Raw genomic sequence first — 15043 nt, 5'->3', positions numbered from 1 at the left:
GCCTATCCCAGCTGTCATAGGGCGAAGGCAGGGTGACACCCTGGACAAGTCGCCAGTTCATCGCAGAATAATCCATATCATGTAATATAATAATAATCTATCCAACAATATCAATATTCTGTCAATAAACTACCCAGAAATGAAAAAGTCTGTCCTAAAACACACAGTTCCTCAATTTAACCCTTTGTGATGTCACATAAGTAACACGTTAGCGATTAGCTCCGCCCTCTGACGACATCACCATGTTTTTCATCCCCTTTCTAACATGCAAAAGTGACAGCTCAGAGTTTTAGCAGGAGGCTGCAAACAGAGGGCTAAATGGGCCGTTTGTTTATAATTACTAATCTTCAAAAAGCGGGTTCACACGAATCAAAGATGAAAGTCCCCATTTGAAAATGGGTTGAAGAGAAGATTTACTATAAAACGAAATGAAATGGAAAAAGTCTGACGTGGTTTGTCCAGGCGGTGGAGCTGTAGTGTGCTGGCAAAGCCTCACCTCCCCAGGCGTGACTCGCAGCGCGTCTCGACAGGCGGCAGGAAGCCTGGAACAGGGTTGTGTGAATATCGTGGACGTGTCTTGGAGGTGTAGCTGAGCGTTAGTCTGTACATAGCGTGGATCGTGCCGACGAGTTTCTAGCTGATGTTTTGTTCCCCTTTACTAACGATGCAATTTCCGAACTGGTATTTAATCAGAGCAACCCTCCCCTCCACCAGGGGGCGCTGTTTGATTGGATGTAGAAGGACGCGGGGCGGGTGGTGTGAACGCCACAGGGCTGCTGCGGTTTTGAATGACGGTGTGAGCAGGTCTCACACCGCTGCATTTGATAATGACAATTCCTGTTAGATAATTTTCTTTATTTTTTCTTTTAAATATTTTTTTTTTTTTTTACATTTTTTTCAGCCGTTTAATTAATGTGTCGTTTAAATAGAGGAAAAAAAGAAGAGTTTTTGTCAAAAACCAACAGAATAATTATGTATGATAATATAGTATATTTGTAATCAGATTCTTAACGACTGCAAGAAAAATAATCCTCATGGAAGCTGAAAGTTTTTTGTCTCGGTGTAAAAACGCTTTGACCTTCTTTTTTTTTTCTTTTTCTCCTGAGAGTGCGTTCCATTTCTCCATCTCAGCTCTCCTGGAGCTCATCTCAAGTCGTTCTTGTCCGCTTTTTGTTCCTCTGTTCCTGACTGGTACTGAATGTCGTCGTCACCAGAAACGAGCCCACCGGGCCACTTGTGCGCAGGAGGGTCGTAACAGTATTTTTTTTTTTTTTTTCATATTCAGTAAATATAACGCAGTGAGTCGACGGCGAAATAATAAATTTAGCTCAGAGATAAAATTACTCCAACTATATTCTATTTATCAGACTATAATATTTTGTAGCAATCTGCCGTAGTTCTTTTACCATCGTTGTGTGTGTGGAAGCCATTTCACTCCGCGCTGTGACATGTTAGATACTTTGGCGTCATGTCTCTCATCAGTTTCTTTTTTTCCCTCTCTCTGGATATTTAAGTGCAGCTGTTTTTCCTCTCGTGACGGCGCGGCCTCGAGCCTCGTCTTCTACTGTATGTATGAGCATTGTGCATTCATCCTACTAAATAAAGTGTCATGTTGAATTCAACGCAGAAAACCTGCTGTCTCATTTTTAACAGCCTGCCAATCTTTATTGGAAATCTGATTGAATTGCTTTGCAATGTTTATGGTTGCATGAGCAAATTATGTTTTGTCATTTATCTATGCGTCTCTTGTTCATTTCCACTTTCAACAACTACTGACTCGGATGTAGTTATTATCATTTGCTCTGGGAATTTCTCCGGGAGTTTGTCTGGACCAGGGGTGGGCAAACTTTTTGACTCCGGGGCCACAGTGGGTTGCACAGTTTGACAGAGGAGCAGGAGAGTCTTCTCTCTCACCGTGGCTTATACACACACACACACACACACACACACACACACACACACACACACACACACACACACACACACACACACACACACACACACACACACACACACACACACACACACACACACAAAATAATGTTTTCTTGAATTTTTTATTTAATTTAGTCATCTGAAAATGAAAAGTCCATCGCAGCTGTCAAGGTGTCTGAGAGTTTGGTGGCAATTTTGTCTGCAGACGGAGGAAAACAACAAAATGAAAATGAATTAAAGGTGAACGTTAAGTTGCATGATCAGATGAATAACTCAAGGTTCTGAACAAGTGGTGACATAAGCAGGTGATGTGCAGGTCAAGTATGTACGTTGACAATGTATAAGACTGACTGCATAACTTCTACACACCGGCTCTTTTTTGTTGCTTCTTCCGCTTCTTGTTGGCAGCCAGGAGGGCCTGACCCTGCTGCAGAGGATCTATATGCCGGACATCCATCAGCCCTGGAGCCCTGGCCGCAGCTTCACCGGCAGGTGTGTCACTTTTTGACTTTTGAGATTTTATCTCCACAGTCATTGGTCCAAACTGTCGACGTCAGCAATAAGTGAATTAATGTTTTTTTTATTTTTTTTATTGCAAATAATCTGAAAACGTCACAATCAAGAAGCAGTGGACTATTGGTACCTCGGGGTCCTGCCCATCTTCCATGGATTCAACATCATCTTTTAAATGTGGCTCGAAGTCCAGATGCACTTCACCTTGGCCACCCTGAGTCATTCCACTGCTTTCCATGCAGAATCCCATTTGGACATCAGCACACGTCGTCGCCTCTGAAACACAAAGTGTTGAAATTTAGATTCTGTTTTTTTTTTTTAAACTAAATCGACAGAAACAAAACCATTTTACAAGGGATCTCACGGTCATCCCCACATGAAATTGCACAGCTGAGGACGAAGAATGAAATGAAGAATCAAATCATCAGTAAAGAATCCAAGAAACCTAGAATTTCGTTGTGTTTTTTTTGGTGATGCCAAGTTTTAATTTACCTGCAAGAATCTCCTCGTTGCCCTTTTCCAGCTCATCCCAGTCAAAAGCTTTGCCCATCTCGGAGACAATCTCAGCGCTCACGTGTGTGGGAAGAGTGTGTGTCTCTGGAGGGTGGGTGAAGTAGCTGATTCTTCCTCTAAATAACATCAGAAGCTCACTTAAGCAAGTGGTTCAACATCATGTCGTCACATTTCCACAATTTGACATTTTCAGATACCCTGTCCAGTCCATCAGCACGCTCTTTGCTGCTTTGTCAGTATCGGGAAGTCCTCCTTTTCTTAGTTTGCCTTGGCGCCTCGCAAGCAGTGACAAGAACTCCAAAGCAGTGTGAAAGTCCGGAACTTTGTAATGCTCCATGATCTGCACATTAGGGGGGAAAAATGACACTGGGATGTTGGTGGAAAATAGAAGTCAGAGAGCTCAATGTTTTATTTTCTTCTCTTTGCATACTTTGAAAGGATTCACTTCACACTGAGATGGAAAGCAGAGAATTGGTGACGTCACACACCTGTGCCTTGTTGCAGCGACGGAGGATGGCTTCGACAGGTGGCAGTGGATCTACAAGCTGTTCGATTTTCACACAATTACGAAGGATCATTGCTGCGTCGCTCGTTGACGTTGCCATGACGATGCCAGGGCAGTCCAGGAGTTTGATGTGTTTGTCCAAATGCACTTCTTGAAGGCACCTGAGAATGCATCAAACCCTGTGGTGAGGCGAGCATGACACGCACAGGAAGTCACATGGCTGCAGAATCATCAGCTCACCGAGAACTCACTTGGTGACGCCAGGAGTTGCTCCGACGCTGCAGGCGCGGGCTCGTTTCAAGCTGTTGATTAAACTGCTCTTGCCGACGTTAGGAAAACCTGTGGATGGATATTTCACTTTGGAAAAAGTCCAGTTTCACACGGGACACAGCCTGACGTGCGACCCCATGCGAAGCTTACCTACGACACCAACAGTGATGGCCGTTTTTATGTCCAGGTTACGGCAATAGTTGCCAAGGAGCTTCATCAGGCAATCCGCACCCAAACAGGCGCTGCTACTCAGCAGCTCTGCAGTGGCCTGTGTCACTGGAACATTACTGCGTTTCTGCAGATGGCAAGAGAAATGTTTATTAAAATGTTAATGCGAGCTTTAACGTGTTAAAAGAGGGGAAAATACTCACCAAGTTCTTGTTCTGCTGCTGTGTTGAAGCTTTGAAAGCTACTGTCGGAAACTCGTTTCGAAGGTATTTAATCCACTTTTCCACAATTTCCTTTGAAACTAAATCTGGGATCAGAGTAAAACCGTCTGTGACAACCACTCGATATTTCACACAAAGAACTGAGTTTCTCATAAGCCAAAAACCAAGTGCAACTCTTTAAATTCTCCCCATTTGCTTAACTTACCAATCTTATTAAGCACCAGAACTATCTTCTTGTTGGTTCCACTCTGGATGACTGCCTGCTCCACCTGAGGACACCTGCAGCCAATAGGGTCACGCGCATCCAACACCTCTAAAATGACATCGGCTGCCTCCACCACCTGGACAAGAGGCATTTTCACAAAAACATGATTTATAATCAAACGCTCGCTCCAACCCTCTGAGTGACCGAAACATTGCAGCTTCAGAACAGACTATTTAGAAAAGGAATATTGTTTGCAGCCTTTCAGTAGCTTTTTAGTGGATATTGGCAAATACATGTTTGTAATCAGAGCAGATGCTGACCTTTTTGAATTCCCGATAATAGGCTTTTCTTGAATTCTCATTTTCAAAGTTGACATTCTTTTCCAAACTTTCCATGTCCGTCTCCTGTGAATATTAAAAAACAAAAAAACAATAGCAAATCACTGCAGTGGAAACTGATATTGTGCACATTGACTATAATTAAATTTGATTTCCAATGACTGGGCTGCTATTTACCCTCTGTTCAAACTCTCTTTGTCGCTGTAAGATGTCATTTTGAAAGCTCTGCAGGTTCCTCCTCTTCATCAGCTCCCGATCTCTGGAGATTTTCTGCTGCTCCTGCAGGTGTTGCAGCTAATTAGGGGAGATATTAAAAGCGGTTAGCCTGAGCTGACTGTCAGCGATGCCGCCTCAAAAACCGACCCAGGAAAAACAATTAGGAGCGATTGATTACTCTCTGCTTGCGGACTTCTTCTGGATTCTTCTGGGCTTCAACATTCTGCCTTGAGGTATTTGTCCGCCCTGAAGCGTTGCTCTTTTGTCCATCGGCATTCTGGAATTCAAAATGTGACACATTTACCAATCATGCTGTTTCAAGTTGTTTATCTGTTCTATATGAGTGAAATGCATGAATGCATTGTCTTAGAAAGCTAAACGTGAAATGTACACACCTTTTATACTAGACCTTGCAGATGTCTTGGAATATTTAGCAGTGAAATAAACCTAAACCTACCAAGGCGGTATTAGAGGGCGGAGCCAACAGCTGGCTGCTGATGTTGTCCCAAGACTACTTGGGAATACACTTTTTTTGAAAAGTCAAACCAGTAAAGAAGCAAATGATGGATATGCCCGCTGCTAGGGTGGTAGGTTCAGTGACAGGACAGAGACACGACCGTGAGAAGGGAGAAAATGGAAGTGTGAATTCTGCAGAATAGTGGGCCAGTAATATTTTTTTTTTTGCCGTATATTCTGTATTGCAGGATACGTAGAGAGAATTAAAACTACTGCAGACTTTAAACGAGGTGACGCAGAGGATGTGGTCGCTCAACACTGAAGATTAGAAGTTAAACTCAAGACACAGGCGGCTCCATTTAAAGCCAAGCAAGGACTGAGAATGAGAAGTCGTGACTGCTCTGACTTAACAGTAGTCGAGAAAAGTATCTGAACGTTACTGTGTCGGGAGGAGGTTAGCTCCAGCTCCAGCTCCAGCTGACACTAGCAACACTGGCAACGGCGACATCTAGCTCTTACCTTAAACTTGCCGAGGAAACCGAGACGTTTGGCTCGTTTTTGCTCTGTGAAGTGCAGTAAACGAGACAACGTCTTTGAAACGACTGACAATTATGACGTGAGTGGCGTTTTGGAAAAGAAATAAACGTGTATACGTACTGGCTTTCGACATTGGCTCCGCCACCGAGTTCTCGCTTCACGTGTGCGGCCACAGGATACACGCCGCGCACACGATGACGTCCGCCACAACATCCGGCCAACTATCAAAATAAATGCATCACCGTGCACGGCGCTTCACTGCGGTCTCTATCTTTACACCAGTGACCTGTTGCCAGTAGTACCGACAGATTCCAATCTTTACGTCAGTTACCCTCAGTTGCTTCGCAAGCTTCTTCCAACTCCCAAATTTACCGATTACAGCTTCACATTACAGTCGCGTCTTTTCCGGTGTTGTGTTCTGTTGGAACTCGCAGCTCGTCCATAGTTGGAGGGAAATACTTGATACTGTTTCTTTCCTTAATAACTTTTCTTCATGATACATATCACATGAAAACTTTCGTGGACAGAGCTCTGCTTTTCGGTATCGCAAACATCCCATAATACAACAGAGAACAACAAAACGCGCTCATACACCTTATTGGCGTTAGTGGATCATGTGACCCCCCACTGGCTGGTTAGCTTCAAAATAAAATCATAAAACAAAATAATCTGAGGACGCCGCTTCTAAATTTCACAACACCGCCATCTATTGGAGGGATTAAAATGACCAATGTTAATAGAAATGTAATAATGTAAAACATTTTAAATTGGGAATACGAAGGAATCCTGACCAAAGAAGACAATACACTGTTCCCACACTCACTCACTCACAGATCATAAAGAACGACGAAATGAACAAGTTATCACTGCAGGAATATGTTTATTTTCTTATACACTTTTACACTTATTTGCGTTGTTCAAGAATAATACAGCCCCAGACGTCAACGCTATTTACAAGATCTAGGTCGAGAGTGGTCGAGAACAAACTAAGATGGTGAAACTTTGGAGACTTCGGTGACAGATGAAGTCGATGACTCGTCGTCTTCGCCTGAGCTCATCCCCAGCATTTCCCTCATACAGCCGCGGAACTGGAGGGAAAATAGGACAGGGTTAAGGGGATAGGGGCGACCCAAGTCACCGTACAGCAAGCAATAGCAAAAAATGAATGCGTGGGTTAGGAGCATATTGCAGAAAAAGGAAATTCACATTACACAACCTGCACCGCAAGTTAGTCTCTTAAAAAAATAAACGTTAGTAGTTGGTTATGGAATCAACAGACATGTTAGATTTAAAAAATAAAATAAAATAAAAAATACATACACATTGGGCTGGGGTGGGGGGTAGAATATCTGAGAAGGTACTCGATCGTCCATGTCGTCCAGTGAGAGTTTAGTAGTAGGCAACTGACTTTGCTCTTGGTTACTTGTAACAAAATAATCCAAATAACCCAGAAGCAAGTCCAACAGCCTGCGACTCACCTCTCTTGGATCATGGGTAGGTGTGTCTTTTCGTTTGTTTTGGTGTGGAAAAACACCAGTAGAGGGCACTGCTTACCTCTGTCGATAGGCCGGTTACGAGTAAAATGAACGCACCTGTTTGTTGAGCAAGATGTAGATGACAGGGTTGTAGACTGTTGAAGCTTTCGTGACGCACGAGGGAATGGTGGCCAGTCTCAGGTCGAATGGCTGCCCGCGGTTGTTCACCACCCACAGGGCGAAGAAGGCATAAGGCAGGTAGCAGACCAGGAAGCCCATCACCATGACAATAACCATCCTGGTCACCTCCTTCTCAGCCTTCTGGGTGGACACAGACTCAGCCTGGGCCTTGGCAGCCTGTGGAGGAGGAGCAGGAACGGGTGAGTCGAGCAGTGGCATCAAGCTGGTCTATGGCCATGGTGCAGTTGAGATTGCATACAGATTTCAGCATGAAGAGCAGCTGAGAGTAGCAGAAGCAGATGGTGGTGAAAGGGACGGCGAAGCAGAAGCAGAAGAGGAAAATCACAAAGCTCTCAGTGTTGTACTTGTTGCCAGTTGTGTACCAATCCGGTCCACAGGAGCACTGAAAGCCCTCTGGGATGTATCTGCAGGGAAAGACACAGAAGCGTCACTCTCATTCATACCAACGATTTAAAATATATTTCTCTTTTTCTTTTTTCTTTTGCTGACCTACTCCATCCAACCAGTGGGGGAACTGCAGCGAACAGGGCAAAGACCCAAGTCAACGCGCAGCAACCGATGGCATGATGAGATTTGAAGGCAAAGTTGCCCAGGGGTTTGCAGACAACCAGCCATCGCTCAAATGCAATCACAGCCAGGGACCACAGGCTCACCATACCTGAAACAGGAGGAAACAAGAGATAAATCTGAGATTAATAGAACATTGTTATTTAAAAAAAAAAAAAAAAAAAAAAACCCTGCACATTTAGAATAAGTACTTGTAAAGGAATGTGTTGTTTGTACACCAGCTTTTGACAAAATAATTTATTCTGGTTTCGTCTACAAAACTACTTTGCCAGGCATTAGTTATATTTTCACCTGTTATCTGCCTAAAATGTAGTAGCAGCTAGATACTAAGTATTATTATTTTTTAAATAAATGTAATTTTGTTGTTTATTATTTAATTTAATCTGAACCTTAAATCAACATTTTTGTTAGTGTCGGTCTTGACAACTTTTATGCTACATTCAGCTATGACCGTGTTCCCTTAAGATAAATTTAGTTGAACTTGTTAAAGTGCACCTCTGCACCTGAGGAGATGATTTGTTTTACAAAGTGATTTGTATAGATAACTGATAATTACAATTTCAATGACTGAATGCTAAACATTATGTGCATACAGCGTCGGCAAAGGTATTTTCCACTCACCTCCAAGACTTGCCGTAAATCCTTCGATTTTGCATCCAATAGGACCCAGGATCATGTATTTGAAGGCAAAGCAGACGAAGCAGGTAGAGGATCCAAAGAAGGACACCACCAGATTTGCAATAGCCAAGTTCACTAGGATGTAATTCAGGTGAGAGCGGAGCTTCTTGTATTGAACAGTACATGCAATCGTGAGGATGTTAATGGCTGTGCCACACACGAAAAGGACAAACATAAACGCTGACATGGCATAGAAGAGCCATGAGCTCCCCAGGTGGTCCTGGGGAACCAGGTAAGGGCTAAGAGCAGTGATGTTGTTGGTTTCCAAAGGGATGGGAATCCAGAAATCATCTGGAGCTTCTGTCGGACGAATTCCCCTCATGTTGCTTCTTCTTTGTTTGTTGCCTTGTTAATTAAAAAAAAACAACTTAACTGTACAAAAGCTACGGATAATTAATAAATAAATACAAAAATACTACTTAATGTGATGCTGTGTCTGTTCTCTTGCACAGCTTACATTCTCCTATGGGGCTGTGAAGCCACATTTATAGGAACTTAGGAATTTACAGAGACTCAACATAATTGGATCAAGGAAGGGATTAATCGCGCAGTTCAAAAGCCACATGAACTTACACTTGCACACACGTCATGCACACCTCCCCCCGCCCTCCGAAAGCGGCCCTGGGAGCCCATTTCATCCCAATGTGAAGACTTAATGTTTGTAAACAGAAGAAACAGATTTTTGGCTGTGATGGCTTTGAGGTTTCAGATGTGAAATGCATTTGTTTGTCCTCCACAGTCAAGGCGCCCGCAGCACGCGGTTTATCTGACACATTTCTAACACTAGCGAAGAAAAGGTTACCTGTGTTATAAAGAAGCACCCTGCATGTATTTGCATGTATAAGGCAGCAAAAAAAAAAAACTCAACAAAGAATCAGTCCCGTCATTGATCACAAACCATTGACAGCCTTGTAAACTAATTGAAGAGTTTTTTTTTATTTGACTCTGATCTTCCTTTATGTCAAGTCTTGGTCAAGCAAACCTAAATCACAGCAGCTGTATTTTTCATTTGCACCCCCCACCTGTCTAGTAAGCCCACCTCTGTCTACTAGAAGTGGAACACACTGAGAACTGGCACTGTTTTTTTCTCTTTTTTTTTTTCTTGGATCTGATCTTGTGTATTGATCTGCTGCCACCTTGGAAGCCAGCCATATGACTAAGCCAGGCGGCACCTTCTGAAGACCTGCCATCTACAGTATCTCCTCCCACCCAAAACTGACTTGGCCTAGATTGTTCACTGGATCATCTCCCTCTGGGTGAAGACCTAACCCTTTGGATGTGATTTAGTGCTTTACAAATATATGGTGATTGATTGATTGATTGATTGATTGATTGATTGATTTCCAGCCTGCATTTAATGTTGCAGCACTAAGGTCTTGTCCAGACCCACATGAATATTCTTGAGTAGACGCAAGCCTATTTTTATTTTAAGAACTGAGTTTTTTTTGGGGGTTTTTTTGTTTTCTGGGAGGGCTTGTGATTTTTTCCTTTCCCTCATTCAAACAGGTGAACTCAAGAAGATTTTAAAATCTCTTTAACAAGAGTGACAAGCAACTCTGCATACCTACATACAACATTAAACAGCAGACTTATCAGCATTCAATACTAGTTTAAGTTCACTCAGGCGACACTGCAAACGTTCAAGCCATTGTAATTTTGAAAGAGACGAACAATAAATAACTGTATCATCAGAATAAAAATGGGACACAGCATTGGGCTCGTCATCACAAAGGTAGTTCAAATAAATTATGAAAAGCAATGGTCCTAATATGGAACATTGTGGCACAGTGGACCGAGAGGCCAGAACACCCTGGCATCTGTCTGATAGGTAGCTGGTGAACCACATTACATCCTGGGTGGGTATACCAATCTTACAGAGTCTATGTTCAGTTATCTTCAGTTATATCATTTACTTCAATATCAGCAGTTGTCTTGAGCTGTGTTGTGTAGGTGGACCGTATGCCTGTAAGAAATGTTTAAGTGGTTTTCTCATCAACATTTTGAGGACTTCAGAGACAACACACATCTTTGAAATGGGCCTGTAGTTGTTTACATCAGTGGGAGAACCACCTTTCAACATGGAGGTAGAAGCATGAGCAGATTTCTATATGGCCGTAATTTCCTTTTCAGAAATGGTCAAATTAAAGATATGGGAAAGCCTTACTGCTGTGAAGTTTGCAGCAAAATGTTTTATCATTTTAACAAATGTCAAAAAAAAATTGACAGACAGCCATTTAAACATAATTTATTTATTTATTCATTATTTAATCATATTTTAATTGTTTATTTATAATATTATATATCTGAGAGAGAGAGAGAGAGAGAGAGAGAGAGAGAGAGAGAGAGAGAGAGAGAGAGAGAAAGAGAGAGAGAGAGAGAGAGTGGGGGCCTTAGGAGAGTTTTTTTTGGACAATGTGTCATCTCCAAGGAAGTGGTGAGAAACATGTTTTGAACTAAATATCAGCAAGAGATTTTAATCCTGAGTGGTTATAAATGCACATTATACACATTTCACATTTTGCAGCAGGAAACAACAACTTTTCTTATTCAATTAATCTTCTCATATCCATCACTTTGGAAAAAAGCTAAAATGTAAAACATTTTCCATCTTGTGCACGGTTTTGCGATTTGACAAATGGAGAATTTTTTGTTTTACTCCTTTAACAGGTGAAATGATGATAATCATGAATAATTCAGACATTGCTAATACTGTTTCACGCGACGACACACTGATGTCGAGTGTGCTGGAGACCATGATGTTTTGATGTAAACAGCCTACGCAGGCCCAACTTTGGAGACCTCCGTCACCGACTGTGTTGACGAGGATTCCTCCTCGCCACTGCCCATCCCCAGCATCTGCAACATGCATGTACGAAACTGCAGAAATGAAGGGAACAGGGTTAGGGGCTGGCATCACCGGCGGTCAAGTAAAGTACTGGTCATCTTCACATTCAACACACCTGCTTATTGAGGAGAACGTAGATGACGGGGTTGTAGACTGTTGAGGCTTTTGACAGACATGAGGGAACGGTGGCCAATCTCAGGTCGAAGGCCTGCCCACGGTTGTTCACCACCCACAGGGCGAAGCTGGCGTAAGGCAGGTAGCAGACCAGGAAGCCCAGCACCATGACAATCACCATCCTGGTCACCTCCTTCTCAGCCTTCTGGGTAGACGCAGACTCAGCCTGGGCCTTGGCAGCCTGGTGAAAATTCAAATGGGCTTAGAGAAAACCTTTTTCTGTATCTTATCTTGCAAACTTGTCATATTCCCAAAAGTCTTCCCAATGAGATTGGATGGCTTTAGGTTGCATTGAAACAGGGCCTCACCGACTTTACTGTGAAGAGCAGCTGGGAGTAGCAGAAGCAGATGGTGGAGAAGGGAACAGCAAAGCAGAAGCCGAATAGGAACATGACATAGGACTCATTGTTGTACTTGTTGTCAGTGGTGTACCAGTCTGGACCGCAGGCACACTGAAAGCCTTCTGGGATGTACCTGTGCACATAACATACACACAATCAACATACACTACATGGCATGATACGCAAGTATGACCTGTGCAGTTGCAGATGTAACTGAGAGTACCAACCTGCTCCATCCAACGAGTGGGGGAACCGAGGCGATCAGTGCAAATATCCAAGTGAGCACACAGCAGGCCACGGCATGGTCCGGTTTGAAAATGAAATTACCGAGCGGTTTGCAGATGACCAGCCATCTTTCAAAGGCGACCACAGCCAAAGACCACAGGCTGACCATACCTGAAGAGGTATTTCCCACACTTTCAGACATCACATTACAATGAAGGATTCATAAGGTAACATGTATATATATATATATATATATATATATATATATATATGTGTGTGTATTTTTCAATATGCATATGTATATGTATATGTATATGAGTGTGTGTTTATAAATGCAGGCATGTTCATGTCTTACCACCCAGTGTTGCCGTAAAACCCTCAATCTTGCATGCCAGTGGTCCAAAGACAAAGTATCTGCAGGCAAAGGATATTGCGGCGATCGAAGAGCCAAAGAAGGATACCAGCAGGTTTGCCACAGCCAAGTTCAACAGGATAAAGTTGAGGTGAGACCGCAGCTTCTTGTATTTGGCCGTGCACGCAATTGTCAGCACGTTGATGCTGATGCCCGCGACAGATAAAACTGCCATGAATGCAGCCATTCCATAAAACAAGCCACGGCCCCCCAGGTGGTCCTGGGGGACGAAAAATGGGCTGAGGGTGGTGATGTTGTCTGTTTCCAGGGGGATGGGGACCCAGAAGTCCTCAGGAAGCTCCATGGTGCGGCCGTGTTTCATTCTGCCCTGCATATTCACAATAAAGAAAAATGAAGAATCAAAATTTCTTGCCCATGTGATGGACAACAGAACGTCTTAGCCAGTGGGCTTGTCAGAGGCAGTCCACAGAAGTGGCGAAGTGTACATTTATAGAGCTTTCTAACTGAAGACGTAATTGACTAAATGAATAATTGATTGATTTACACAGCATGATGAATGTCTTGATTGTTTAAATGGTTGTTAGATACCACCTAATGTTAGGCAGTCTAGGGGGCATGCATGCAATGACGGTCAACCACGACGACAAATACAGCAGACAGCGGCCAAGAATACTGTGGCGTCCAGTTGTGGTTTTCATTTAGTCAATTTCATTCCGTTAAGATCATGCCAAATGAACTGACAAAGCAGTGTTGTTTTTGATCATTATGATATCCAACAACTTTGTTCCACTGTCACCAAAGCTGGTTCAATTGGATTCAGTCAGGAAGGAATTACATTGCTTCGGATTCAGTTAATCCAGTCAACAGAGCTTATACAACTGCTAATCACTTTCAATCTGTTTGGTGGTAACCTGCTTGCTGTTAGCATTAGGATGGATAATCTCTACCTGTGTTAAAGTATCAGGCACTGGAAAGGATTGACCTGCATTGAGTGGAAACCACAGTGAGACGTAGAGCTTTTCTGTTCTTCACTATCAAAATAAGACAATACAGGACTTCCTGTCAGTTAAAGCTAACCATGAAGTTGAAGTTTCATTATCACTATACCAAAGTTTTCTGAAAACAATCTGTGTCTCCGTCAGTGTCAATCAACTCACCAGAAGTGAGGAAGTCCTTCTGTAAATTTCTTAACTCTTCAAGACTTCATAGACAAAACACACAGTTCTGGATATCCACCTTATATGTATATATATATATATATATGTATATATATATATATATATATATACATATATATGTATATGTATATATATATATATATATATACAGGTACTACCCAGAAAATTAGAATATCCTGAAAAGGTTGTTGTATTTCTGCAATTGAACTTAAAAGGTGAATTTGACATATTATATAAACGGATAATATGCAAATCAATATATTTCAAGTTTTTATTTCTTTGGATTTTGCTGATCAGGTCTTGCAGCTTAAAAACCCCCTCAAATTTTATAATAATTTTCTGAGTTTGTGGGTTTGTGGTTTTAATAAGATGAAAATCTTAATCAGCAAAGTTACAAGGAACTTCTTGAGAGATGTCAATTTGCGTGTAATGGCTCAATAAAAATTTGTTGGTTTCATTTTTTTACTTGATATTCTAATTTTTCGGGTAGTTCCTGTATGTATGTGTGTATGTGTGTGTGTGTGTGTGTGTGTGTGTGTGTGTGTATATAGAAAAAGAATATTGTGACGGTATTGGCGTATTTATTGCTGTTAATGTTTTCCTGAATTGCACGACTGCATCTACTTTACAATAGGTTTTGTCAACTAAATATATTTAAAAAGCAGAATTCTTTCAAAATCTTCCTCTTCCTGAGGACATGCATCAGCAACATGGTTGCTGATGCATGTCATCTGTAATGCTCTTCACTATGATCTCTTTAGGCTCTCAGTCCTCCAGCCGTTCTCTAAGGCTCTTAAAGAGTGTAAACCATAAGAGGCAGCTTAGAGCAGGATAGAAGGTCAGGGTGTTTGTCTGAGCTCCACTGACCTGCATGTTCAAGTCAGACACACTTAAACAGGTGCAAACAGACACACACACACACCTGGAGAAAGAAAGATTTGGGACATTTACTTTACACTTTAGATTAGAAAGTATTCAGAACTCTGTAAAGTCTTCAAACTGAGTTGCTGCATACTTCCTGTTTACTGTGCAGACCGTCTCCAGTTGTTTTGGCTGCAACACTGCAAATTAAAACGTTTAAGCATCTAACTGGCAAACAGTTTGGATGT

At 42.2% G+C, this 15043-nt stretch overlaps 3 protein-coding genes across 3 annotated transcripts; all 3 read right to left on the bottom strand.

Annotated features, from left to right (window-relative positions):
* Positions 1–1920: 1920 nt before the first annotated feature.
* gnl3l (G protein nucleolar 3 like) lies at positions 1921–6144 on the bottom strand. The gene is made up of 15 exons (XM_076047895.1): positions 5998–6144; positions 5860–5903; positions 5063–5161; positions 4846–4962; positions 4651–4734; positions 4331–4466; positions 4108–4211; positions 3887–4031; positions 3718–3805; positions 3450–3627; positions 3159–3301; positions 2941–3077; positions 2579–2724; positions 2305–2479; positions 1921–2134 (listed from the first exon to the last, which is right to left on the bottom strand). The coding sequence occupies exons 1-15, from the start codon at positions 6008–6010 to the stop codon at positions 2067–2069; spliced, it is 1677 nt and encodes a 558-aa protein (XP_075904010.1). The 5' UTR covers positions 6011–6144; the 3' UTR covers positions 1921–2066.
* A 589-nt stretch (positions 6145–6733) lies between these two features.
* On the bottom strand, positions 6734–9234 carry LOC142902639 (blue-sensitive opsin-like). Its single transcript, XM_076047897.1, has 5 exons — positions 8742–9234; positions 8043–8211; positions 7792–7957; positions 7470–7709; positions 6734–6965 (listed from the first exon to the last, which is right to left on the bottom strand). The coding sequence occupies exons 1-5, from the start codon at positions 9118–9120 to the stop codon at positions 6864–6866; spliced, it is 1056 nt and encodes a 351-aa protein (XP_075904012.1). The 5' UTR covers positions 9121–9234; the 3' UTR covers positions 6734–6863.
* A 1956-nt stretch (positions 9235–11190) lies between these two features.
* On the bottom strand, positions 11191–13120 carry opn1sw2 (opsin 1 (cone pigments), short-wave-sensitive 2). The gene is made up of 5 exons (XM_076047908.1): positions 12739–13120; positions 12386–12554; positions 12126–12291; positions 11759–11998; positions 11191–11675 (listed from the first exon to the last, which is right to left on the bottom strand). Exons 1-5 carry the CDS (start codon positions 13115–13117, stop codon positions 11574–11576), a joined length of 1056 nt encoding a protein of 351 aa, XP_075904023.1. The 5' UTR covers positions 13118–13120; the 3' UTR covers positions 11191–11573.
* Between the last annotated feature and the right edge of the window lie 1923 nt (positions 13121–15043).

The sequence above is a fragment of the Nelusetta ayraudi genome, unplaced genomic scaffold (assembly GCF_046127955.1).
Source record: "Nelusetta ayraudi isolate G7.1 ecotype Tasmania unplaced genomic scaffold, CSIRO-AGI_Nayr_v1 ptg000096l, whole genome shotgun sequence".
NCBI classification, from domain to species: domain Eukaryota; kingdom Metazoa; phylum Chordata; class Actinopteri; order Tetraodontiformes; family Monacanthidae; genus Nelusetta; species Nelusetta ayraudi.
This window is presented reverse-complemented; position numbering and strand designations above follow the sequence as displayed.

Coding starts and splice junctions, on each gene's coding strand:
- opn1sw2 (XM_076047908.1), bottom strand. CDS start 13,117: ATGAAACACGGCCGCACCATGGAGCTTCCTGAGGACTTCTGGGTCCCC. Junction 12,555..12,738: donor TTTTACGGCAACACTGGGTG/GTAAGACATGAA, acceptor ATACCTCTTCAG/GTATGGTCAGCCTGTGGTCT. Junction 12,292..12,385: donor CCACTCGTTGGATGGAGCAG/GTTGGTACTCTC, acceptor TTATGTGCACAG/GTACATCCCAGAAGGCTTTC.
- LOC142902639 (XM_076047897.1), bottom strand. CDS start 9,120: ATGAGGGGAATTCGTCCGACAGAAGCTCCAGATGATTTCTGGATTCCC. Junction 8,212..8,741: donor ATTTACGGCAAGTCTTGGAG/GTGAGTGGAAAA, acceptor CTCCTGTTTCAG/GTATGGTGAGCCTGTGGTCC. Junction 7,710..7,791: donor TGCTCTTCATGCTGAAATCT/GTATGCAATCTC, acceptor CCTCCTCCACAG/GCTGCCAAGGCCCAGGCTGA.
- gnl3l (XM_076047895.1), bottom strand. Junction 3,302..3,449: donor GTCGCTGCAACAAGGCACAG/GTGTGTGACGTC, acceptor CCTAATGTGCAG/ATCATGGAGCATTACAAAGT. Junction 2,725..2,940: donor CAACGAGGAGATTCTTGCAG/GTAAATTAAAAC, acceptor TTTGTGTTTCAG/AGGCGACGACGTGTGCTGAT.